General features: G+C 43.0%; 2 protein-coding genes across 2 annotated transcripts in view; both read right to left on the bottom strand.

Moving 5' to 3' along the window:
- Nucleotides 1-407: 407 nt before the first annotated feature.
- akap1b (A kinase (PRKA) anchor protein 1b) lies at nt 408-21,150 on the bottom strand. Its single transcript, XM_076281915.1, has 11 exons — nt 20,938-21,150; nt 15,425-17,232; nt 12,493-12,623; nt 11,413-11,539; nt 11,050-11,177; nt 10,769-10,946; nt 5,228-5,378; nt 5,064-5,131; nt 4,865-4,938; nt 4,434-4,499; nt 408-4,181 (listed from the first exon to the last, which is right to left on the bottom strand). Exons 2-11 carry the CDS (start codon nt 17,205-17,207, stop codon nt 4,119-4,121), a joined length of 2,769 nt encoding a protein of 922 aa, XP_076138030.1. The 5' UTR covers nt 17,208-17,232; nt 20,938-21,150; the 3' UTR covers nt 408-4,118.
- Nucleotides 21,151-21,845: 695 nt separating this feature from the next.
- Nucleotides 21,846-26,147, bottom strand: part of nf1a (neurofibromin 1a) — a 93,195-nt gene continuing 88,893 nt past the window's right edge. The window contains exon 57 of the mRNA XM_076281914.1: nt 21,846-25,598. Within this exon, the coding sequence (XP_076138029.1) occupies nt 25,456-25,598 (143 nt within the window). The 3' untranslated portion in view covers nt 21,846-25,455. The remainder of the gene's footprint in view (nt 25,599-26,147) is intronic.

Here is a 26,147-nt window from a genome sequence, read left to right as displayed (position 1 = left end):
AGATGGAGGCTTGGCCACGGGTCAGAATGTGGTACGGATGCTGCTGCTTGTGCCACAGCTACCCCATCACAAGTTTCTGCAAGGGATTCATTTCGAGATAAGGCCAAGAGTAGTGCTTGACCTTGCCTACTTGGCTTTAGTAAAAACAGTCAAGATAATGGCAAAATGCATTTTAGTTAAAGAAACAAAAACAGACTAATAATATATATTTAAAAAGTAGATTTACAGCTGAACATATAATTAAGCTAACAAAATGCTTTTGAAATGATATATGGCGGTCAAGGCTGAACGAACAAGACAACAAATGTAACAACATCAAATGTGAAATAACATCCCATTGAAATTTATATTTATAATTTCTATGTTCACTACAATTACATATTAAAAAAATCAAAACTCACACAAAGTCTATCTTAATAACTTTATTTATTACTTTTCCCTCCCAATAGACCTGTACATCCCAAAGGAAAAAAAAACAAAGAAAAAAAAAATCAAACCTTTCACGAGTCTAGCACAAACTGACCTGTACATGCCTCAGCATCGGGGCAGGATTGCTTGCACTCATGTTAAATAGCCAATGATTACCCTAGCTAAGCAAACACTTCAAACCAGTCCTATGGACACAAGAACTGAGCACATCTCATTGGGAAGGGTGGCGGTGTTGGGGGTGGACACTTGGATGAACACAGTTCCCTTTTTTATTTCATGTCTCCTTATCGCTCTCCAGTGTGTTACAAAAGTACAGTGAAATATCTTATTTACACAGACTTGCACAATTTAATTATTTTTTTTGAAAGAAAACATCTTAAGCCACACACTCCACTTTAGCAAAGCGGAGATGGTCTGATGGTGTAAAATGTACACAATATATGCCTTAGATGCAGCGCTGCTCTGGATCGGCGTTGATAGATCAAGAATCTAGGGGTTTCAACTGACAGGGCAGGGCAATGGTCAAATAAAAGAGGAAGACGCCAACAGCACGACTTTCTACTTTCACAGGGAGACTTTAACCATCAGTATGTTTCAGTATTAATGATGTAAAACTGTCAGTATTAATGATGTAAAACTGTCAGTATTAATGATGTAAAACGGTTTTTAAAAAGCAAATGAATATGGAAACGTGAGTACAATGGTAGACTGTGGGCACTCAACCATAGCAAATGACACTAATGGATCAGGCTCTGGTCTAGCACTGACCACATGACCAATCACAGACCAACCACAAGGTCTATCTGCTTAAAAGGTAGGTCCTGTCCCTCTCGTTAGGTCACGTCACCCCCACATGACAAACCACAATGTGTGACATACCCAAACCATACAATAGGTGACATACACAACAATACAGAGATATGAAAATGCTTTGGAAGGTCAGTTCAGTACAATCATCGGGTTTCCTTCATCTCAACACAGTTACACATACCAGCTAATTCATGGGGGAAGTAATTTTACAATGCAATGTCAAAATAAGTGGTCCTCATAGTATGGACAACAAATTTAAAGTCATCCACCTTTCCTGAGGCTTGAACTACGAGACAGAGGCCTATACGTGACCATGAATAAATTAGACTTTCAAGTAACAAGGCGTAAACAAACACGCTCATCTTAAAACAGACACACTCAGGGTAGTGCCTTTCCAATGTGCTATTACATGGTCTTCTGCAATTCATATTAGAGTCAACGTCAGATTGAAACGGGGCCAAAGGCCCCCATAGTAGTGATATTGAAGGGCTTTTAAAACCACATTAGAGTACTTCATCAGTGCTTACAAAAGGTTACAAAGGCTCCAAATTCATTAGCAGAGCAGCCTCACCATGTGACTTCACCAAAAGCCCAAACGGTGGAAAATGTCTATGGAACCTGATGGCTTATGTATGACATTTGATGCTAGCAATGAGGTTACAGTGTTCTACAGAGACAGTATTTGGACACAAAGGAACTTGAAATGATCACAGCTGGTAGTGGTGATAGAAAACAAAAGATGGATGACGAATGAACACAAACAGCCTCAACAGAGCAGGCAGGGCAGCCTGGTGAATGCCCCACTGCAGACACACAGGGAAGTGACTGGAGAAAATAAACACACACTATTACTTGGTTGAACAAATAAACATGGGCGCACACATTGCAAATTTCCTTTACCATACCCAGCAAAAAATAAAAATAAAAAATACAAACAAAACTACAGATTCAGCATGTGAGCAACTGCATATCCCAAGTCCCTGTTCATTTGAACAACTTAACAAACTGAGAAAGTATTCTTACAGTACAGAGTACAGAGTTTTGATTTTGGTATTATTTTGACCACACTTTCTTTTAGATGTGACCCCCTGTTCACCTATGCCATGAAATGGGAGTGATGACGCTGTGTTAAGCTGGGTATAATAACTGGCCAAACAGCTAGATCACGACTGCCCACACACTGGCTTTGACTGAATAAAACAGTGAGGTGAGGACTATGGGCGGCCAGTGGGCTTGTGTTTGTTGAAAAGGGAGTTCTAGGTCTTGCGTATGAAGCAACACAGTGAAAACAACAGAGGCATGTGATCTTGTGGACAAGGCTTACATGCAAACCAGACACACACACATAGTTATCTTAGTTCTTTAACTAGTGGCCATTCTGACATTGGCCTGCATAAAAACTGTCCCTTTTGCTCCCATTCTTATCTTGCCACTGCCGTGGTTGGTGATCCGTAGTGTCCATAATCCACTGAGGATGCTGTAGTGTGTCCAACACCCCATGTCCCTCGCCGACACACACCACATGAATACTTTTGTTTGTGTTTCATGCTCCCGCACAGCGCTGACCCTCCCCAACATGGTGTGCACTCAAAGGACAATGTAGGATGGGGACACCAGACACAGCACACAACACTAAGGCTATTGCCACAGAACCAAGATGGCTTCTTGCCCACTAGCTGCCTCTTCTCTACAAAACACTAGGCCATCTCCAGTATCTTTGCCAAATGGAGCTCGGCTCTCCCTCAAAATTGCAAGCAAAGGATCAGAAATACGGTGAGAATGCACCGCGTTGCTTGGTCACCGCACCCTGAGGGTTGTGGTCAAGCAAGAGGTTTCTCATAGGACTGTCTGATGGGTAGGGGGAGGAGTGCAGAGAATGGCTCTTCTGCCTCCTCTGGTGGTCACAGGAGAGATGCCCCCCCAATTTCCTCCTGTTTAAGGCCACAGTGTTGTACAGACAGGAGATTTTGGGGGGTACAGGAGCAGACTTTGAGAAAGGGTGCCACCCACCAATCCCCACCCTTACAACACCGCCCCCAACCTCAGGACTCCCAGATCGGACGATTCTGATCTTGTTCCCTCACAGTGGTGTCTTACATGGATCAAAGTTCTTTTTTTTTTTTTTTTTTTTTTTGGTGGAATTTTTAAAAACTTGCTTGTTAACCCCACTTTATATTGATTACAGGTGTGACGATTCTTTGTTTCCCCTAAACATGACATTCGTAGAATCCAGCAAAGCACACACAGTGGACAAGATGAATCACTGTAATGGAAGCATACAACAATCTCACGACAAACGAGACCATCTGCTTTTGATGAGCGCCCCAATTCATTGTGTCTGCTATTACTGTACATGCGGAAAGAGATACCTAAAAAATTAATTTCCTCTGAAATATACATTATTCCTTTGAGTCAAGCATCCATGGAACAAAACATCCACAGACGTGTTTGTGCTGAACACCTGGAAGAGACTCTTTAGTGGCAGGACGGAGGGGGGGGGGGCTTTATGTAACTACAGCAATGTCCATTTTCCTTTTGTCCCCAATTTCTTCTGAAATGTACAAGCTGGAAAAGTAGCAGACGCTGCTATCCCAGGCCTCAGTGGGGAGAGGTGATGATTTGGTGTGTTCTGGTGTTGGGACAGTTGCTTTAATCTTAGCTTGACTTTATTTTTAAAATAAAGTACTTTAGATTTCTTTTTTTTTTTCCCGACAAAGAAAAAATAAACAATCCAAAAACTCAAATAAAGAAAAAAAAAAAAAAAAAATCTCCTCAAACCAATGGTGTGCACTTCAGGTTGAAAAGGGTAGGTGGGGTGGAGAGAGGAGGATGAGATTTTTTTGAGGGGGGTGGGGGTGGGGCTACAGATGAGGCGAGACTCAGAAGTTGTCCACCCAAGTGCCAAAACCTCGTTCTGCCAGGGTGCGGTTCAGAAGTACCAACTAGAGGAAAAAGATTTAGAACAATTAAAGTGATGCAACTGAGGGGTCTTTCTCCTACAGGTCAATGTCCTAGAAACTAATAAATTGACAGGTCCAAAAAAAAGTACAGTTTCAAATTTTCCAGAACCTCTTCAATTAGTGGATCTGGCTGGCATCTAATAACATCACCTATATAAATTAAGTGTTTCTTGTTCTGGGCTACATTCAGGAATGTTGTAACTGTTAGATTACATAGCATATCATATAACATACCTCATCTCCCACCATGTTCCACATCTGGACCATCGGAAGGCCTGTGTTGTTGTCGTAGTTTGTGACCTACAAGTGGATGAAAAAAGCAAATAACACACACAAGTACTGTTAGTACAACCCCACACAAACACACAATCAGGCGGCATTCAAAAACGCATGCTTCCCCTCAGGCGCCGCATTTAACTGTTTCCATATGGAACAATGCAACTTGTCCATTGTGACGGTGGCATTTTTCTTTCCAATAACGTGTTGTTGCTTGGCTAGCTGTCTTAAGCCAAGTCAGGAAGATAACATACAAACAAGTACACAATTCCCACCTAGCGTTTTTTTAATTAATTTTTTTTTTAAACATTAACTATTTTGGAATACTCGTGTTTTGGAGGTGAAAAAAGCATGTCAATGTGAATGCATCCTCAATCAGTGCTCATTACCTGTGCAAGCAGTGGCACGCCTCTAGTCATTTCCTCCAAAGCAGCATTTCCCTCTGTGGAGAATCGGTCTTCACCTGAGGGTCAAGGGTTAAAGAGTGCTGTTAACTAGCATTTAGAACTCCTTTGGACATCAGCTGCATAAAGTCCATCTTCACTCCAGATAATTCCTTCTATTAAAAAAATTATAATATCTCTGTACCTGGAAGAGGCAGGAGGTTATCCAGTAGTACTTCGGTTCCTTGGAAGGGTAAAGTAACAAAGTCTGACCTGGGAATACAGATTTCAAAAGAACAAGTCAGTACTACTGTAGCCACTTCAACCATAATGTCTTCACAAACTTTGAAAGTGTGTTTGGGGATTAACCTTATCTGCCGAAGTGTGTCGATCTTGACCCGCTCATAGCCACCGTAGTCCACGTAGCGGATCTCAACCTCGTTAGTGTCTTTGTAGAAGGAGATGACTTGCGCTCTCCACCATGCGCCTTCCCCAGCTGGGGCAGCACAGATCACCCCCACTAGAACACACAGGGAACACACAATTAGGAGACTCAACGGCAGAAGTGATGGAAATGAGAAAATCTCACATAATGAAATGGTGATCAGACAGAAAGAATGAGACTAAGGCCTCTGCTACACTACACCGAATCAGTTTCGATACGGGGTTCCGGATCAAATCCGATAGACACTGTAGCCTTGTTTGGGAAGCCTGAAAAAGCCTTAAAAATCATGACAAACGCATAGTCAATAAGTATGGATACAAGTGAATATAACCACCAGATAAAATCTGAAAACAGGGTGGAAATGGGATGTTTGCCAAGTTTAGGTTACTGCCTGGGTGCAAAAGACAGCATGCTACTTTGTAGAAATTCACGTTATAATGGCAGGTATTTGTCGACGAACGACACACAAACACTAATAATTAGGCTATGTTTTATAAAAAAAAAAAAAAAAGAAAAAAAAAATTTTTGATTCCGCTAGAAATAAATGGTGCCGGTCAAAGTGACCGGCAGAGGTATCGTTTTCCGGACATTTTGATGATATGCCGGTCAAATATCCTATTATCGCTTCTTAATTAGTCAAATTGAGGAAAACTGGAGACAGGCTATGTAGCTTAAAGAATGACATAATCAGGCTGTATAGAATGCAACATGTTCATTAGCCTAACTTAAACATGCCTAACAAGATCTAGCCAGTATCTTTACATGGACAGCAAGAGTCCGCTTCGTTCGATGTTTTAAAAAGGCTACGTTGTTTGTTGCTGCTACCCACGTTATCTCCAGTGGTGACTGTTTAACTTACACAGGTGCGCACACACAAGAATGAGCGCTCACACCACTACCCCCTAATACTATATGCTTCTTTATTTGATAACAATAAATTAAGAAATGTTTCCTATTCTGGGAAATGTTTCGTTTCTTTTTCTTTCGGCCGCGGTTCAATGATACCGTTTAATTGTGCCAGAAATGATCCGCGGACCGGTAATCTCCTCGTCGAGAAGGGCCTAACTCTGCAGATCATAGACAGAGACGCATAGGCCTACTGTATGCTTTGGGTAAAGAACACTTTGCATGTCCAGTGTAGGCTACACGGAGAATGACAGTGTATTGGAGCGGCACCACCCCCTGCAACTCCACTTCCAATGTCACTGATTCCGACATAGGCCTAAGCCCGACACTTCTGCTTTTTATCTGGTGGTGGTGGAGTTGACCGGACATCTGAGGCTTCAGACGTTACCAATTTATCATCCATCGCGTCTGGCCTCTGAAAAAACGTTTAAGGCTAGTCTGCCTGGGCCTGGCCATGTTTGAACCGCCACGTTTTAAGCGTGCACTTCCTATTTGAAATGCAGCATAGGCTATGCGTGTTGTTTAATAGCTTACTTTTCAAACGGTAGAGCCAGTTCATTTAAAAACATAGCCAGAGGACGTAGGCTATAATATAGGTTTACATATTAAGGCTTATTCTCAAATTCAGATTGCGTTAGGGGACGGGATTATTAGCCAATTTCAATCGGACAATTTGACCGGAGAGATTTAATTTTGTCGGACATTTCATTTTTTTTCTGGCCAATGTCCGGTAATTACCGGACAACGGAAACCCACACACACATGCACACTCTTTTGATACAGTGTGGGAAATTTGGTCTCTGCATTTATCCCAATCCGTGAAATAGTGAAACACACACAGCACACAGTGTACACACAGTGAGGTGAAGCACACACTAATCCCGGCGCAGTGAGCTGCCTGCATCAACAGTGGCGCTCGGGGAGCAGTGAGGGGTTAGGTGCCTTGCTCAAGGGCACTTCAGCCGTGCCTACTGGTCGGGGTTCGAACCGGCAACCCTCACACAGGTCCGAAGTGCTAACCAGTAGGCCACGGCTGCCCCGTCAACTTCTTGGTGAGCATGCTGCGACTTGGCAGTATTCAATGTAGGCTAGCCCATTCAGCTAGGCTATTGCATAGTATTATAATCTGTATAATTGGGTTGATTGTGAATTTCATGTGACCGCGCTGCACAAACATATTGGCTACCGTCATAGGTTATTTCTCCCACTGCGTCGTAGGTGCTTGTTTGCATGTCAACAACCACGGTTTCCAGCAAACTACATGAGTTTTTTTCAGTCATTGTATAAAGACCAACAACGAAATCAACTTAGACATTTAGATAAGTTTTTCGTTGCATCTATTGGTCGCTATTGCAGTGGAATAAGCATAGTTTATACAGAATGCCAGGTAGCTTTGTCGACAAAAGAATAAAATAGCCTACCTCGTGTGATAGACATTATAGAACATAGCCTACACAGTGCTTCAAATGATCAAAAGGGATTTATTTGTCACATAGCCTACACAGTATTCTATATAATAGCCTAGCGTCTTTAAATTGCACATAATCCGTTGCCATTCACTGTATGGTATGGTCAAATGAATAAATATAGGCTACTTCTCATGAAAACAAAGCAGCATGGCAATCACTACGTGAAACGAGCACAACGAATCAGGGAAGGGAACATGGGCTTGTACGTCATCTGTTTTCAGATGGTTCCGCAACACACTACAGATATAGTCCACATGCGTCCGATACGGCTGCGGAGCAAAATGAGTTCGGGGTCTCCAGCGGATCCAAATTGCTCCACTTCGGATACGCTGATCCGATGGTCTAATGTGGAATGGAGGGCGAATCATAACAGAAGTGTGTCGGATACATTTGTATCCGACAAAGTGTAGATGTAGCCTAAGACGAAGCATGGTCGTACACAAGAGTGGTTTGAGGGGTTTATATAGAAACTAGAACATGGGCTACTGCTAAGCACTAGGGCTGTCACTTTTGTAAAAAAATCCTGTTCGATTTTTGAGACATAAGTGTTCACTGAATCGATTGTAAAATCGATTTTTCATGTCTAAAGACGTTTCCATTTTCAACGCCAAAAATATAGGCCAATCCACAAACTATATCAGCCATTAGGCGCGCCTGCAGGTGTACGTCCGTACGCACTGTGCGTGCCATCAGGCTCAACAACGAGAGAAAATTTCCCTGTGTGTGTGTAATGTGTATTCACACCAAATTGGCCCACCATACCTTCCCAACTATGCACAGTATCCCATTAGCTGCCATCAGGCTATTTACAATTTTCTATTACGTAACTTAGTGAACACTTATCAAAATTAACGCGCACACATTTAGTTTGAGCAGGAGACACAATACGCATGCAGGCACGTACGCTACGTGTTTTCTTTTACTCGGCTACCTATCTATATATGGTTATCAGCACACAATGTTGAGCTAATTCACTAATTCAATACTCATGATGGATCACAAGTTTAAACAACAGAAAGTATGGAGGCAGCAAAGCTAGAGGAGTTATTCCAGATGGGCAAGAACAAGGTAGGCAATTGGTGTGCTTGTCAGAACGTTAGACTGCATTACAGCTGTTTAAAGCCAGACGTTAAGAACAAAACAAGGTAACTTTAGCCTGTATAGGGCTGTATCAAGTTGTCCAAATGAATAGGTCATAGTAGACGTTGTTGTTGTATTATTGCATGTGGATGTTGTTATGCTATGTAGGCTAATTTTTTGCTGACTAATGCACAGCTAAACCGGGAAACGGACAAATATTGTCCACGCGATGGGTCGGGTGTGCGTCCCATAGCATTAATTCCTGCAGGCGCCCCTGTAAAGAGGGCGCTTGTAGACGCAAGCCAGCAATATTTCTGATTTATTGGCGTGAAGTTTCGTGCACAATGACAAACAGGAGTGCAACATTCTCAAAAAACAATAAGACGAGTGCCATTACATCAGTGACAAACATTACTGCAGGCTTCAACGTAAACGTAACTGTGTCGGTGTTTACGATTAGAAATGTCAAACATATTTCGCCTACGTAGAACTCGATTGCAGTTTGCATAGCCTACCGCTTTGTTCTTCTCCATAGTTTGATATACCAAAAATTCGAAGTACTTCCACATCGAACTCCTCAAGTTATTAGGGCCTATCACTCGTCTCTCTCATGTTGCACAGATTGATCGCGTTGTCCTCTGCCTTTGCCATTTTTTGGCAAAACACGAGCAGCACAGCAGCTGATTGAAACAGCTGTTTCCGGTGCGTAAAATTGGTGGGAATTTTCTTTTTAGCTTTCGCAATGCTTACATGCACTTCTGAATTCTTTTATATTCTTATATTCTTGTTTGGGAATTTTGTTACATCCTTTTTATTTGTTTAATTCGTTTAAAATTAATAGTGTACATATTTGGTTAAAATCGATTCCCTATTTTAGTTTTCGAAACTTGTGTTGTTTGGTCCAATCGATTGTGCAATCGATTTTCGAACGTAAAGTGACAGCCCTACTAAGCACAAGGGCAGATACAGCTGGCAGAAAAAGCAGCGCCTGTAATTGTTGTTTGACCGAGCGCACGGTTCAGCCCTGCTCCTCCCCAGACTCAGACCTGCAACCAGGGAATGAGCATGCTAGTAAGGGAGCTAAAACCCATGTGCTAGCATTTATTACTAGCACGTGTTTCAAGGCATCAGGAAGGTGGTTCACTTAAGGGCTGTTCACACCAGGAATGAGATCTATAACTAATAATAAAAGACTCCTCACTGACCAACATTAAGGAAACTTTCTCATGTTGATGAATTTGATAGATTTTGATTGGCAGTCAGCTTTGTGATCCCAAACGATATTGTTCTTAATGTCATTATAATTATAGTTTATGTTTGGACGTTATCATTTATATTAGCTAGAACCACACTGTCAATACCATTATGGTCATCGTTCTTGGTGTGAACGGCCCTCACACACACACATACTGCACAGCTGTCGCACCAGCTGGCTCACCCCTCTAAATCTAACTCATCCGGATCACAGCACCAATGTAATGGTGTTGTGTGTGATCGGTGACTCGTTTCAGCCCTGCACCTACCCAGGCTCAAGCCCACAACTTGCACACCTTGGAGTTTTAGCACCCTAACTAGCATGCTCGCCTCTGCTGCACTGAAGCACAAAAATGGACAGGCTGCAGAGTGAGGTAACGGTGGGGTGAAAGCCAAAGGTACTAAGTGGGCAGATGCAGGCTGAAGTTGATCATTGATCATCTAATTTTATTCAATAGTTTTTAGTGTTGAAAGTTTAATTCATGTACAGGGTTTAAGACAACAAGCCTGAGTGGAATAGATCATTATGGTCAGCTGATATCTGTCAAACTAGTGACTACGGAGCAACAGGAGATGTACAACATGAGCACACACATCTACAAGAGAGGAATAGGACCACAAATGTTAAATAGTTTAGTGCTTAGCTGAATCACATGTTCAGTGACTTAGGTTCCCCAGTCTGTGCAGAACTCATCTCAGAGTTCCGCACATCCTTTCCCCTATTCAAGAACCCGTCACATTTCCGTAGCACCTCACCTTCAATGGGGGTGGGCAGGGCAGGCGTGCCGGGTTGCGAGTAGCACAGGAACATCTGCTGGTCCAGGCTGCGCAGCGCGTGGTAGGTAGGGTGGGTGTGCTGCTGCACGAACATGTGGCCAGGGGAGACGATGTTCACCACAATCACCTCCACCGTCACACCATTGGGGAGCAGGAGCTGCAGGGGGATTGGGAAACAATTACTCGACAGACAGACAAATACGGGTCCTGGAAGGAGAAAGAACACGCGTAAGAATAGAGGAAGCAGAACTCAGCCGTACCCAGGAGGTCATAGGCAGTGAAGGGAGTGTGAGTGGCATGGGAGGGGGTGCATACAGGTTGGTCAGGTCCAAGTCCTTGAACTTCTTCCCAATCAAGGCCAGCGCTTTATCCACCTGCTGCTGTGTACCTAAGAGAATGAGAACAGAAATCATTACTGTATGAGGAGGGGAAAGTTCAGAGAGCACAGAGGGGGTGTGGTGAGGCCAACAGGAAGCACTGTAAGAGCATGGATGCACCAGGGGAGGATTCTCTCCACACAAGAGATCCTCAAGGACTCCATGCAACTCACAACAGATATGCAATCAAAACCACTAGATAATGAAGTGCACCCTCCATCAGGTGCTTGTCAGAGAGCAGCCTACCTTCCATGTGGCATATCTGGAACTCCTGTGTGTAAGGCAGAGTTGAGATGTAAATCTTTGCTCCTGAGCTTTGCTTTAGGAAGCTCACATATCTCCCTTGTTTTCCAATGAGTCTCCCCACTAGATGCTGGAAGGCAATTTACATGAAGCAGATAATTAGTCTTCCTTTTCCGAGGTGACAATTACAATGCAGACAAACTAGAATTAAGGAAGGAAAACACAGGTATATCTTGGCTTGTCTTTTTTTTTTTTTAAATCAAAGTCACAGTGACATTCAGTGCTAAATGCATTTAACCATACAGTAGCACCCCTGTGGCACTTTTAGTACAGAAAGATAATCTTGACAAGTAAGAAAGATAATGTGACAAGTAATGTCAAATTAAGAGATTAGAGTATTTTGTATGGTTGAACCTGACTGCATCTGACTACAGATAGTTATTGTTAGGATCAAAACACTTAATAGCATAAAGCCACAAAAAGTCAAGTGTTTTGTAACATATTTTTAACATATGGGCCAAAGGGATGTCAAGCATTCAACAATTTTAGTTTATTATTAAAACAACAACAACTATATGTAACCAGATACGTTGAACAACAAACAGTGTGCTGTTGAGCTATATGCGAAAATAGATATATTTGGATAATCAATTAAAAGACTTTCAATAACATCTTGCCATGAGCAGACATCTAGCTGGTGTGAGCTAATAATACCCAAAAGGAGCCCTATACAGAAAAGACAAAAGGTTGTGGGACAGATAAGGTCAGATCTAGGGCATCAGAGGAAAGGGAGTAATCTTGCAGAGATGCAGGTCTCTGGTTACCTATGACACTACCAACAGCTGCCTGAAGGGGGCACAACTGCCTAACTAACCCCTTGATAGTCAACTCATCTCCATCTGTGGTCATGGATATCTTGTTACATTTAATACATTGCTTCCACATGTATAGCTCCTCTAACCATGTGGATGATGCACATACAGACACAGAATCACATCTCTTTTGCTTGATCCCATACCTTTTTCCAAACCTATAGGATGTGGTTCTGGTCTAAGAACCGTTTGCTATGCTGTGGATCTTTACCTTTGGCACCTCTATCTCCCACACGATGACCTCTGAGCTGGAGGAGGCCGACGGCGGGCCGCTGCTCTGGCCCTCTCCCGCTCCCAGCGTGCAGCCGCTGTCCACCGAGTCCATGCTGTTCACATCAGAGCCTGGCCACACACACACACACACAGGACACAAACACACATGAAAATGCATGAAACATTTAAATAAACAAGACAATTCTACAAATGTTGATACTACTGCTCCATTAGCCTCTTGCTTCCACATCAACTCAAAATCTATGACTAACTCAGTCTCACCAGAAACACTGAACAGTAAATATGGCATTTTGGGCAATTTCTCAGCACTGATTGTTAACAGGCTCCTTTCCCAGGCGTCTGTGCACAGGTTTGTGTGCCTATGTGTTCATGTGTGTCCGTGGCTACAGACAAACAGCAGCCCATCATGCAGTGTTTCCTTCAGCACACTCACTGCTTGCCAAGCAACAAATGGAATTACAACAAAGCCCTTGAGCCAACGAAAAATGCCTGAGTTCACATGATTTTACTATAGGACTGAGTGATAAACTAAATATATATTGACATTGTCCAACACTTCAAATATCATTATACCCAAGGCCCTTTCTAAAGATCATGTTACTAAGTATTTTGACAGCTAGACTGTAATATTAGATATTATACTAAGCTGCTATGGCCTGTTCAAAGATTTGAAAAATTTGCCATGACCAGCACCCTTACAGGGAGGCTACAGTAGTCACGTAACTGAAGTGTACCGTTCGTTGAGCATCTGCTGCAACAATTAGCTGCCACTAATCAATGGAACTGGCTACACCAGACGTGATGGCGGCACACACACACACCTTCCAATAAATGAGACCAAAACGATTTTACGCTCTGCTACCAGAGCACTTCAGTTACATGCCTGGTGTAGTTTAGAGAGCGAGACTACCAACTTTGCCCGCTCTCTTGCAAGAACAATGTGAATACTGGTGTCATTTAATGGTAAGAGTATGATGTAGGCTATGTGTACAAAACAAAAGAAAGGCAAACATGGATTATAGTACAGGCTTCCAAAAAGAGGACGCATGCAGAGGTCACCCTCAATTTCTACTGTCTAGGCACTAAGGATAGGCTTATTAATGGCGTGCTAAAGGTCTTGCTTTCACCTTCTTTTACCTTTCTAATGATTAAACATCTATAGACACTGGCAAACCTTCAGTCACACCCTATAAGGATTCAAGGTGAGCTTCTCCTGTGCACCATGTATGGTAGTCAAACTTCATTCCAAACGATTTGCTTCATAAAATAGGGTAGAATTAGCCTGGCGAGCCAGACCCACATTAAAATGTAGGGTCTGGGCACTCACCGTTCGCAGTGCTCAGCCCGAGGGGCGGGATAATCAGTTGTCTTTCAAATTCCCTCTGCACGCAATAGGATATTTGTTTTCAAGTAGCAGGGAATTCAAGCCAAACCGTTGCAACTCTGCCATCAATCATTATGTTAAGCCCACCAAACGACTCTATACACGATTTCAATGTCCTGATTAAGTTTTGATTTCTGGAGCTCACAAGCCAACAGAGAGTTGCTAGACTAGCCCTGGCAGCAAATGTAATTTGCTGCCGCTAGGGGCGCGTCTAGATTTCTAGGCTAGAGTAGAATACCTCTGCTGCATCCATGGACTACACAGAATCTACATGTCAGTAGTCAATGAGTTGCACTTTTTGATTTTCAATTACACTTAAAAAATGGGCAGATTGAGTAGCAATGCCAGTTTATTTCACGTTTATTCCTTGCCAAGTCAAATTGCAAGCCCCTTTGAAGTAGTCTTTAGGGTATGTGAAGACTAGGTGTATTTTATGCTGATGCCGGCGTCCATTTTAGATTATAATGCTATGGAGTACAGTGTTTTCAAAAAAAGTCCTCGGCTTCTTTTAAAACGCATCTTTTTCTGCAGCTCAGAGCTGGTTTTAAAGTTGAGAAATGTTCAACTTCTAGTGTAAAAAAGCCCTAAGTCCCGCTGATTTTTGACAGCTGAACAATCACAATCGGATACTTTGCAGATCACAAAAAGACGCTTCCTGCTGCTTTTTGGAACAAAAACTATGGCAGATTCTGCAACTCTTGTCAGAAAAGAGACTAGTCTAACATAGATAAGTACAGACAATCCTTCAGTAAATTAACCTTAGATTTGGGAGCTTTGCTTTGTTGGTGACCGAGAAAAATTAGACCAATCTTTAATTTAATCTTGATAACAGGTTTCACTTAAAATATTATCAGACAGGACAAACAGGTCAACAGTACCGACATCCACAAAAAGCCTGTACTTTTGAATAAATGCACTGAAATGAAATGATGATTTTTTTTAAAGTAAAGTTTAGTTTTGGTCTTAGGGAGGCTCATGTAAGATCACATGGATATGGAGTGAGGTCATCAGTTAAGGGGACTATAAGATTGGTGAGGTAGGGCAAAGATATCTGACCATCATACTTTGAAAACACAAAATTTCTGTTTTGTCGGCTAATGTCAAACTGGCATGTTTGCCAGGGCAATGCCAATGCACATAGATAACAGCACCTTAAATAGCAAATGACTTGTGCATAGTAATATATAAGGATAATTTGCTGGGTGTTGTGCACAATGCAAAATGAAGCACTCGTTGCACACTTGCTGCATTGGGTGTTATGCACAATACATGATCTAAATGAACACTTGCATTTACCTGTCTATCAGGGTCTCATACCAGTCATCAAGGATGCATAACTGCTTATTTATTGGCCCTTACACGTATTCTACATATCAATAGATTGCTTCAGTGTTCAGTGAGAAAAAGGAGCAACTTCAAGCACAAATAAAGAGCTTGCTTCAACTAACGCAAAATTCTACCTCACCACTACGTGACACACAATCATGCTCTGAACTGGGCTGGTAAATAAGTGTAGGGCACCCACCTCCAGACTGGTCGGCCTCAGCCTCGCTGTTGGCGTGGCCTCCATTCCTCAGGGAGGCTACGGTGAGGTGGGGCTGGAGAGCTGTGGCGGCTTCGTGCTGCTTCAGCACGGCCTCCTCCAGCAACACTCGAGCAGGGCTCCCCATCGGCTGCACCGCCTCTGGTTTGGAGGATGCCACAGACGATGCTGATGACGATGCTCGGACGACACCATCTTTTGCGTCGGTGGCTACCTGTGGTAGCCCTTTGCCATGAAGGAGAAGGTCATCACTGCTGACGCCCTCCTCAGACTGGTAGCAACCAGAGTCCTCCACTGCAGAGTGGGTTTCATCAGTCTGTGGTTTGGACTGACTGATGGCGGGTTCTCGCGGGTCATCTGACGTAGTGGCTGTGACCGGCTGCTCCTTTTCTGCAGTCCTCTCCGTGCAGCGTTCCCAAGTGGGTGCTGTCAGGCAACCGTTGGTCATCTCTTTGTCTGACTGGTCTGATGGCGGCAGTCCTTGCAGTCGTGTTGCCTGCATAGATCCCTCCACCTCATCTGCTATGAGCTGTTGTCCCAGGTCGTCTGTGGAACATGGCCTACCGTTGGGAACAGGCGTGTCCTGAGACGCTGCGGCTTGTGTGGCCGCCAGAGCATCAGCATCGCAGCTGCCGGTCATCTGGACCTGTTGGGTAGCAGCTGAGATGACCTCTGTGATGAGGCCAGCGGCAATGCGCTCAAACTCCTGCTGTTGCAGCGCGTGTTTGTCGTCGGTGTCATCGTCTTCCTGGACCTGACTCACAATGCCATTCTCCACCTGCCACTGGTCGTTGTCCTCGGCGCGTGCCTCTTCGGGGCCAGTGGGCGTGCTTGTGAAGAGGGGGGATGCCACATGCTGCACTGTGGGGGTTTCAGGGTGCACATGTGGGGCCTCCAGTCTAGACTCCGATGTCATGGGAGCGGGCTCTTCTTTGGTGACGGGGCTGGCGGAGATCGATGGGGTACAAGGAGTCACATTTCCGAGCGTCTTTTGTAGGGTCTTGGGTGTGAGCTGGGTGTGTGGTGTCTCTTCTGCTGCCACCTCTCCCTCTGGTTCGGGCCTCTCGTCTTTGGTCAGCTCCACAGCCACGTCCACTCTGGGTTCCACCCGGTCAGAGCGAGCAGCAGAAGCAAGCCTAGGCGCTTCACTGGCCACATCCGCGGACACCTCTTTGGCTGCTGTAGGCTCAGGCGCTTCTGATTGAGTGCTGCCTACATGCATCGGTCGTGTATAACTGCAGCTGAGGGCATCTCTTTCCGGTTCTGTGGAGCTTTTAGCTGCTGTAGTCTGCTGCTGCGATTCTACGCTGCTCTGGACAGGGGCTTCTCCACCTTTCCTGAGGCGGGGTGTGGATACTGGGGGTACTTCCGTCCTTCCCAGTCCCAGAGAGGGAGACGTGGAGATGGAGATAAGCTCAGGCTCAGGATCGGCCTCCACTGCTCTACCCAGAGGCGAGTGGACCTGAGCAGCCACCACCACTACCTCCTGCTCAGCGGATTTGGGCTCTGTGGCTTTGGGTCTGTCTCTGCTGGGCCTGCGGTGGACTGTGGTGGTGGCTGTGGGTTGGCAACAGGCTTTGTCCAGCAGACCATTACTGCCTTCAGTGGGGGAGCTGAGCAGGCCCATGGCTGGGGCCGCCCCCTCTTCTTCAGCCTGGAGGCTGGCTGGTCGAGCTTTCTTGCGGGAGATGTACCACCACCAGCCGATCAGCGCCAGCACCCCAGGAAGCGTGTACGGGGCAAAGGACCGAAACCTCAATGGCATCTCCTCTGGACCCTAGCTACTACACCTGATGGGGAAACAAACACACACACACACACACACACACACACATCAAAGGGATTAGGACCACGTCACAGACCGTATTTTACTGGCTAGAAAATCCACAAAGGGTAACTTTAGAAAAATTCAAAGCAACCATATTCTATTTGTAATCCTTAGCCATCCATCTAAAAAACCTATACTGTTAGGTTATAGTTTAATGTAGAACAAAGCAAGGAGACAAATCTAAAGAGCATGGCACCCAGAAGTGGACATAAGAGGAAGACGGGGGTCCCTGACTGGTGGAGCTCAAAAGAGCAGGACTCCTGTCTTCCCCTGAGCATAGTAATGACAGCTGGCTCACATGGTTAATGTGTAAGCCCTTAGACAGGACCTAGGCCTAGTTTTGCACGTCCCCACTCACCTCCGGCTCCTATTGGCAAAGCCAAGGCTCCCCCTCCCACCCACGGGAACCCACCTCCCTCATGTTTAAAAAAGGAAGTCCAGACATGCCTTTCCTTAACAGAACCTCAGCAGCTCAGCCTCAGACAGGAATGCGTCAAGGGGTGACTCCAGTAAACACCGGCAGGGGGCTATAGTGGGGCTATATAACACTACACTGCATAACTGTCAGGCTACCGTTGAACACTACTGAAAGATTGACACAATTCAGGATGCAGCTTTAAAATAGTTTTTAAGCTGTTGTTCACTGCAATGTCAAATTTGAATAAATTAAATCATTCTGTGTGCGTGTAAGGGCTGCCACCAAAAGAGGAAAGATTTTCCTACTCTTGAATAAAGCTGCAGGGGAAAGAATCTGACCACAAAAGATAGTCAAATAAACCATCAAGCAGTTTTACAGTGTTCATATGCAAAAACGATTCAGAAACTAAAATGCATCCAGTTACTGAAAGTGCTCTGGCAATGAAATCATCTTCACGGCAGCTGCAAAAACCAAAAAATGAATGGTTGTGGTTGTGGGGGGCAACACACTAGAAGTGAGGGACAACATTAGCACACCTTGAGTCTTCTCAATGGTAATTGTGTCACAATGGGAGGGGCCGTAGGTGCTCACCGGAGGATCTCTTTACTGAGATTACACTTTTAAGAGGCTCAGGGGTGAGTAATGCAGTACTGACAAGACACAAGAAAAGTGGAGAACCTCACCCCTCTTAAGGGTGAGAACGTATAGGCCTGTCGCTGAAGACGGCAGTTGCTAGGGGCAGCTGGGGCCCCTCTGCCTGTGTGGTAGAGATCAAGAGTCCTCAGAGAACTAAATGAACAAATGTCCACTGATGAAAGAATGAGTTAATTGGTCTGAGTGACCAGAACAAAGGGGTAAATCATGAAAACACAAACAAACAACAACATAAGGACCAAACTAACCTCAATCTCCTCAAAAGAGGAAAGGTTAATACCATCTGATCAACACTCAAACGCTGTGTGGGCTCCCCAGTGGCAACATCAACTGGACAAATACTAATGCTGGGCATGATACAATCACCTGAAAACTGAGCTTGCAGATTAGTGCTACAAGGTCATAAGGCAAAAGCCAGCAACAGGTCACCAGCTATTGCAAGTCCTTGGCCTGACCCTTAACCCCATAATGCTGGGGCTAACCCAGGACTCACACCATTAACTAGTCACCATAGCTGTAGTCATCATTATCAGAATAAATCATGACAACTTCAGAACCAACAACAAACATTTTGAGTGTTATGATTTGAGTGAAGTTTGAAAGCCCCAAGCATCCATTAGTTCAGGTCGCCTAACTGTAATAGAACACACAATGAACCTACAATGCCGATATGTACCACTGAAGTCACAGGGTGAGCAATCTATTAATTGTGTTCTCAATTATGAGCAACTATTGTCATAAAAAAAAAAGAATTAATGGAAATAAGACCGTCTTAAAACATCCACTGGAAGTTGTAGTTGCACCTCTGTCGTGGTGTGTCCACATGGTGGTGATACTTCACAACATGACTCAGGCAGGCTCTCTAGACGTTAACCTTCAATAAGGTTAAATAAATGCCGTGTAGGGAGGAGTCCTGTGATAAAAGAAACCGGGCTTTGAAAGCGACGCTCCCGCACCACTTCCTGGCCCGTGGTCCCCACAGTGGAAAGGCAAGAATCAAGCGACACTGTTGTACGACCTTGGGTGTAGATAACAGACAGGGTCACACCGCATTTGCTCAACACGCTACAAACCATTAAACACACGGTCAAAACGCATCGTTCACTGCTCAGTCGGGTGTTGCGGCTGCATTTAGAATATGACAAAACTCGGTAGTCACGAAGTAAAGAACGTACCTTCCAAGCTAACTTTTGTTAATGCCTGGCGTGCAGAAATGTCTGGAAATATCCATGCATGGTTATTCACGTCAATCTGAATGTAGATTGTTGTAAGAATATAAGTCTGTCATTCGTAACAGACGGTCTCCCCCTTACACATTTAGGTCAACGCAAATACCGGTAACGTTAGCAAACTTTCTCGAAAACACCCATGCGGTAGCTAGGTTTGCAGTTTGCGTTTATCTCGTGTCTGTGGTAACATACTAATAGCAGCGTGCTAGTCAAAGTTAGCTACCAAGGTAACTAGCATCCCAAATGCTGTAGTCTCGTGTATCACCAGAATGACAAAACCAGATAAATAGTCAAGCAACACTAAACTCACAGTAGCTGTTACATTTCACTGAATAAATCTCAAGGTCACTATAAGTTATGGAAGGCATTTTACCGTGTAAATAACAGGTTAATTGAATGAGAGCTGTGACCTCGCTGCATCTTGCCTATTAACAGCATGGTAGGCCGCAGCGTTTCATAAAACAATCTATCCAGCTAGCTAGCACAGCAGCTAACCACTGCAAAATTCCATCGGATGTCACTGGCAGTAACGTAATATATGATGGCTACGTTTTTTTTAAAACGATGTTCTTGCGTAACTACTGCATATTGAGACAAATATTTCGATATACTGCTCAAACAGTTTACACAGTCTGTCATCACATAACCAACTCAATGAGTATACTCATTGACTGACATTGTCACACTTACGTTACTGCAGTGTTGCAAACATGGTAAGCGTTGTGAATTTCACAGCGCACAAGGAAAATCACTCAGGTACATATCGTACCTAACTGAGAGAATTGTTGTCGCTGTGCGAATGCCCCCAACAGTTGTACAATTATTTTCGCAACCTATCGCAAACATTGCCCGGTTACTTGGGCCACGAACCAGAGCTGCTAGCTCGTAAGCAGGTTTAGCGGACTGGTTAGCTATCGAAATGAGTTAGCTTGCGTTATCCTACTTGCTGCCTAATGTTAGTTGGCCAGGCAAGCATAACTCTTGGGAGGTTAGCCTGCCTGTTAGCAAACGTCGTTGAACAGTTTTATGTAAATGGCCAACAATGATTATCTAAGTTGCTATTTTCTTCTCATATTCAGATCACGAGTTGCACAACCTTAACGTTAATGGCACTTTACATGTTGTCAGGTTTGAGATTAGTATGTAGCAAAGGTCGCCAATCAACCAAGGATGAGTTCTTGAGGCAGTCTAACATTATAGTTTATTTTGTTAGCCAATTTAGCAAGCTAGTTGGCCAGCAAACAAATTAATGATGGCCCACGAACAGAGCTGAAACGGGGCTCAGAGTACCATTCTCCATTCGACTCAAGATACTAAAGTAGCGTTACATCACACACACCTCAAAGACATATATTGGGTTACCTACTTTGTTTCAATGTTGTCTTCGCCGCCACTGTGAATTGCAGGCTCGTAATCTAATATTACGTACACTGGGCCCAACACAATCCCAACGTGTCCCCCCTTTCTGTGTGTATGCCTCTCTTTTCTCTCTCTCCACGTGTTGACCGTCCGAACGGCACACTCTAAAAACAGATCTATCAGCTGATCAAATCTCGCGTTAACTGCGTTGCGAGCAATGCCTGCGAGTCTCGCGAAACTCCGCGCCAGACATTTTCCATCTTTACGAAGGGGAGTTCATTTACCCTCCAGTTTTTGTAGATATAACAAAAATGTAACAATTAAGCAAATTTACATTAAGAAGAACACGTTTTACGTGATGAGCAGAATTAGAGATCAGCAAAGGCCTCCAGTCCATGCACCCATAAGCTATGGTTTGGTTCGCCACCCACATATCGAATTTTCACTAGGCCTGTGTAATTATTTGCCATTCAAAGTAAGCCGATTTTGGGTATACTTTGGGTCACTTAGTACTCATACCTAGTAAATCACACCTTTCTACTCTATCTTTTTTGTGTGATCTTGTGCCATGCACGTCACAAAAACAGCCCTAAAAGGGGCTCGAATTGGTAGGCCTGCAAAACAGTAGTCTACAGTAGGCCTACTGTTGTTTCAATATGGTCATTGAAACTAGAATCCATGTGACCCTCATGAAAGTCATGTTTGATTCAAATAAATTGCTCCGTAGGCCTGTGGGTGTGTACTGTAGCAGGCTAATGTTTCATTCTTTGATAGGCTAGGGGCGGAATGGATATGGATGTGGTTATGTTATGGTTATGCATGGATGGATGTAGGCCTATTTCTCCTAACAAGCCACCAACACAAATGCTATCCATAATTTCTCCAAGGTGTTGTGTAAAATCAGCCAACATAGAGTTGTAGAAGGGAAACTTTTATTACGAACACTGGAATAATTAAATTTGCATGTTACATCTACAGCAACTAACGGCTTTACAAAAAGGAAATAATACAATAAGACATGTATTTACAGTAGTAAATATACCTTTTTCCATTTTTACACAAAATATTTACAAAGGCAAAAAGTACAGACTTGTTTTTCCTCTGCAACTGTGGCCAATGTGCTAGACAAAGGTTTAGCCTTGCATAATCAAATTAAACATGCCATGTATTTGACTGAAAAATAAAAATGGAGAGTGGTGACATATGCTCTGAACCCTAAGCTATGTATATTTAAAAAGTGTCGGGTTCTTCTATTTTCACATTCAATCTGTACCTTTTTTGTCTTATAAAAGCACTCTTGGTAACAGTACCATATAGGCCATCTTTCTCACCTTACAAAGTATTTGGTGCAATTTAAACATTGATTACAAGGGCATACTTATAAAAACAAACAAAGAAAATAAAGAATAGAAACAAAGAATAAACAAGCAATAAAATAAAACAAACAAAAAATCACATGCATTTAACTCCTACTTAGACATACATTTTGGCACAATTTAACTTCAGGCTTCTGCACATACAGACCAGTATTGGGGAAACAACTGGTAATGCTTTTTTGTCCTTCAAAGACAGCCCATGGATTTAATAACAAGCTACACTTGTTTTATGTGCCGTTTTCAAAAAATGAGGGCTCTTTGATAGATTTTCAAATAATCCCGATCAGATGGATATCAGGTAAACAACATACTGTATCCATATGTACTCCGATGAGCCTGGAGGAGCCATGGGGAACATCGGAAAACAGCACTTTGGATTCATTTATTTCTAAGACAGATGCTCTCTCTCAGGAGTCAAAATTAGGATCTTGTGTTCCTTTGTCGTTTCAAGCAATATTTAAGATGCCACTAGTTGGGTTAAGAGACAATTAAGTGCAGTCTAAACCATGGTTTAAGTTACTGTACCATAAATCAAAGCATATTGTTAAAACATTACCAGGACAGATGCACATGGCCTTCATGTGGTTCTCTTGCAGCAAATGGTTTGAAAATGGACATCATAATGACACTCCTTTCACATACCACATAGGCTACTTCAAAACAAATTGTATATAGAGGTAATAAAATTTGTAGTATAACACTTGAAAAAATGTTCTTGTGTTTGGTCCCTATTTTTCCCCAGACAGAACTATGAGGAGACCCTCGATTCTCAATGCAATCAATAAATCAAATGTTTAAAGGGAACATGTTTCAAATGATAGTGGTCAGAGATAGCTTATGAGTTCTTTAGTACTTTTTAGGTATTTTATTAACTTTGGTTTCATCTTTATAGAGGTTAGGCCAAGTTTGTCCTGATGCTTGTATTCCATAGTTTTAGTTTCCCTTTGATATGATGAAGACCATGTCTACATAATTTAAAACATATTAAGCTGGCCATGTCAAGATCCTCTAATAATTTGGATCATACTAACTTCTCTACTTGATTGCCTAGCAGTCTCCCTTTTTCATAGAAACTACATGGCAAAATTCCATGATTTTAAGCACGTATGCAGCATCACTGGATGTCAGTAATGGTGTCAACAAACAGGCAAACATTCAAAGCTCAAGAAAATAAAAAAAGAATAATAAAAAAAAAACAATGGCAAAGATAATTTCACACCTATCCACTTACGTTCTGTAGGGAAGCAGTGGTTACTTGTTACAAGTCTTTCCTAGTTTATCCACTGAGACCAGTAATGTAAGCTCAAACTAAAATGATAATTTGCCATAGTGCAAGATAGTCTTTGGTGCAGTGTCACTATGTTTGCTGCCATGCATTCAGGATTTGCTTTCAGTCAAAGTTCTCAGTCAAAACCTCACATAAAGTCCTTAACTGGGATAAAATGTTTCCTACCTGTGGATTGACTGAAGTGAGGGAGAACAAACAATATCAATGTGCAGTCACAGAACTAGAGTTACAAACAATGAAGGAACGTTGTTTCTCACGTTGTTGCTAGACATTGAATACAACTTATAATTTTCTTATCACTGGGGCACAGAAGGGATATCCTTCACTTTGTGATGCTGTTAACTTCGAACAACTAATTGGCTTGATTGTTCCTGTAATTAGGTGGAGAGAAAAACTCAACGTTCTCATGCCTTACTTATTTTGGTGTTTTTTTGCATATTACACTGATTTCCTGGTCATATCACCAGACTGTAAACAAATCAACTCATTCCTCACCCATAAAGTAAAGCCTTTCGCACTATTTACATTTTTTTGCATTGATCTATATAGTTTGTTAGTGTCTTGCTATGGGTGTCAGTGGATGAACAATGCATAAAAGGAAAAGAAACAAAATAGCATGACTCCATCCTTACTTGAGGAGTCCCTTTACAAGTTAAATACTTTTTCAGGCAGAGTAATGATGCTTGTAATATTTCTGTCGATCATAGAATACTGTACTGTTTTACAATGCAGCACTCAAGTTATATGGACAAGAAAAAAGAAAAAGAAAAAGAACGAGTCTCTAGTAATTAGTACCTGTACTTCCCTTCGTCAGCAACATTTTACTTCATTTTTTCCTGTTTTCAAACTACAAAAACCCTGATGAAGGCACACCATGAATAAAACAACAACCCCAGTATATGTGAAGAGTCTTGCGATTTTGTCCTCTGTAATTATTTACATATATAACTTTGTATGACTTTCATATGTACATCTGGGTAAGATTAGTATGCTGTCCCCAATCCTCGCCAGGTTTCAAGACTGTGGATATCAGAGTTTCCCTACACAGGACATTTTTGGATTTCATCTCTCATCAAAATGTACCATGACAAACAACAGGTAGAAAGTGATGGAAAGCCATGTTTGGTTCACCACTGCCCTTTCTGTAGGGAGACATGAGGTCTTCTTTCTCCAAAGCTCATGGAGAATCAGAGGGAAAAGGGGATTCCTTGATGTAATGGTCATTCGGTCAGCTGTAACCTCTGTGGTCCAACTGAATGTCACATTTCTCTTTTTGTATACAATGATTTGAGTGGTTGCCTGAATAAGGCAGCCTGTGAGAGATCTGCTCACTTTCTGCGACCGTAAGGTAAATTCAGAATATTCACAACATGATGGGAACTTGAGCGGAGTTCCTTTGTTTCCAAAACTAAGGGTTGACTGTTCTCCATGGGAAAAACACAAAAGGCCACAATCTGTTGAACCAGGACACAAATGTGCAATTTGAGGCCCGCCAGCTCTGCCCTGATTGAGGTGCCCCACAAGCCCCTGTGGCTTTGCTTTGCTTTGTTTCACAAAGCTGTTGGTTCAAACAGGCCTCTACACTTTAGCAGAGTTTCATCTCCTGTGAGCAACTCTCCATATTCAGCTGGCCACTGTTGTGTGAATGCATCAACAACATCCAAGAACGAATGGCTGAGAGTCTGAATTTCAACGGAGCTTGGTAAAAAAAGGACAAGAGTTTAAAACGGAGAGATGCTTAAAAAACTGGAGCAGAGAGAGAGAAAAAGGAAGCACTTGGGGATGAGTGGAAGAGTGGGGTGGGCTGCGGGGCTGCCCGCTCCTCCCCTCTCTGCCCATCACCAGGGCTGCTCTCTGACCATCAGACGATCTTCTTTATGCTGGGCCTCTTGAAGCTGCCCGCACTGCGCTGCTTCTGTACTTGGCTTGCCGAGCCGTGCCGTGTGCGGCCACTGTTAGCGTGGCCTGTGGTAGGCGACAGCTCCACGTTCTCCTTATCGATACCTGAGGACAAAGGGGGGAAAGAAGTTAGAAAGTTACAGAGACTGCCAGAAAGTGAGAATAACCGTTACAGAGAATAACTGTACAGCTGATGTGCTCCAAGTCAAGTTTAGTTTAGTGAGGAGGAATGTCAGGGTTGCATATTACTTATTAATATTGACTTCACAGGTGTCTATCTTCTCCATTCCACTGACAGAGGAACAGATGCAAAAGTGAAAATGGGATTCAACTTTGATTGTTTTCTGCTGTTACCGCATTTACCATTTCTCTGTATTAATGTCAAATCTGCATTCATAGCATTCAAATTGATCTGCTCTAATATACAATCTGGCTATACTTAATATACTGGCTATACTTAATGGCAACTAAGGTTGCAACTAATTATTATTTTCATAGTCGATTAATCTGTTGATTATTTTATCAATTAAGTTGTTTAATCAATGAGATGATTCCCCTGAATCTAAGATTTTGTCCTCAAATGCCTTGTTTTTTCCAAACACCAAACATATTTAGTTTACTTACTGAAGAGTGAGTAAAGCAGAAAATATTAAA

This window comes from Alosa pseudoharengus, unplaced genomic scaffold, assembly GCF_046254945.1.
Source record: "Alosa pseudoharengus isolate Yale_2024_CS ecotype anadromous, Long Island Sound unplaced genomic scaffold, YU_APseudo_1.1 YU_APseudo_1.1_scf_13, whole genome shotgun sequence".
NCBI lineage: Eukaryota > Metazoa > Chordata > Actinopteri > Clupeiformes > Clupeidae > Alosa > Alosa pseudoharengus.
Note: the sequence above shows the minus strand (reverse complement) of the source record. Positions and strands in the feature narration are given on the sequence as shown.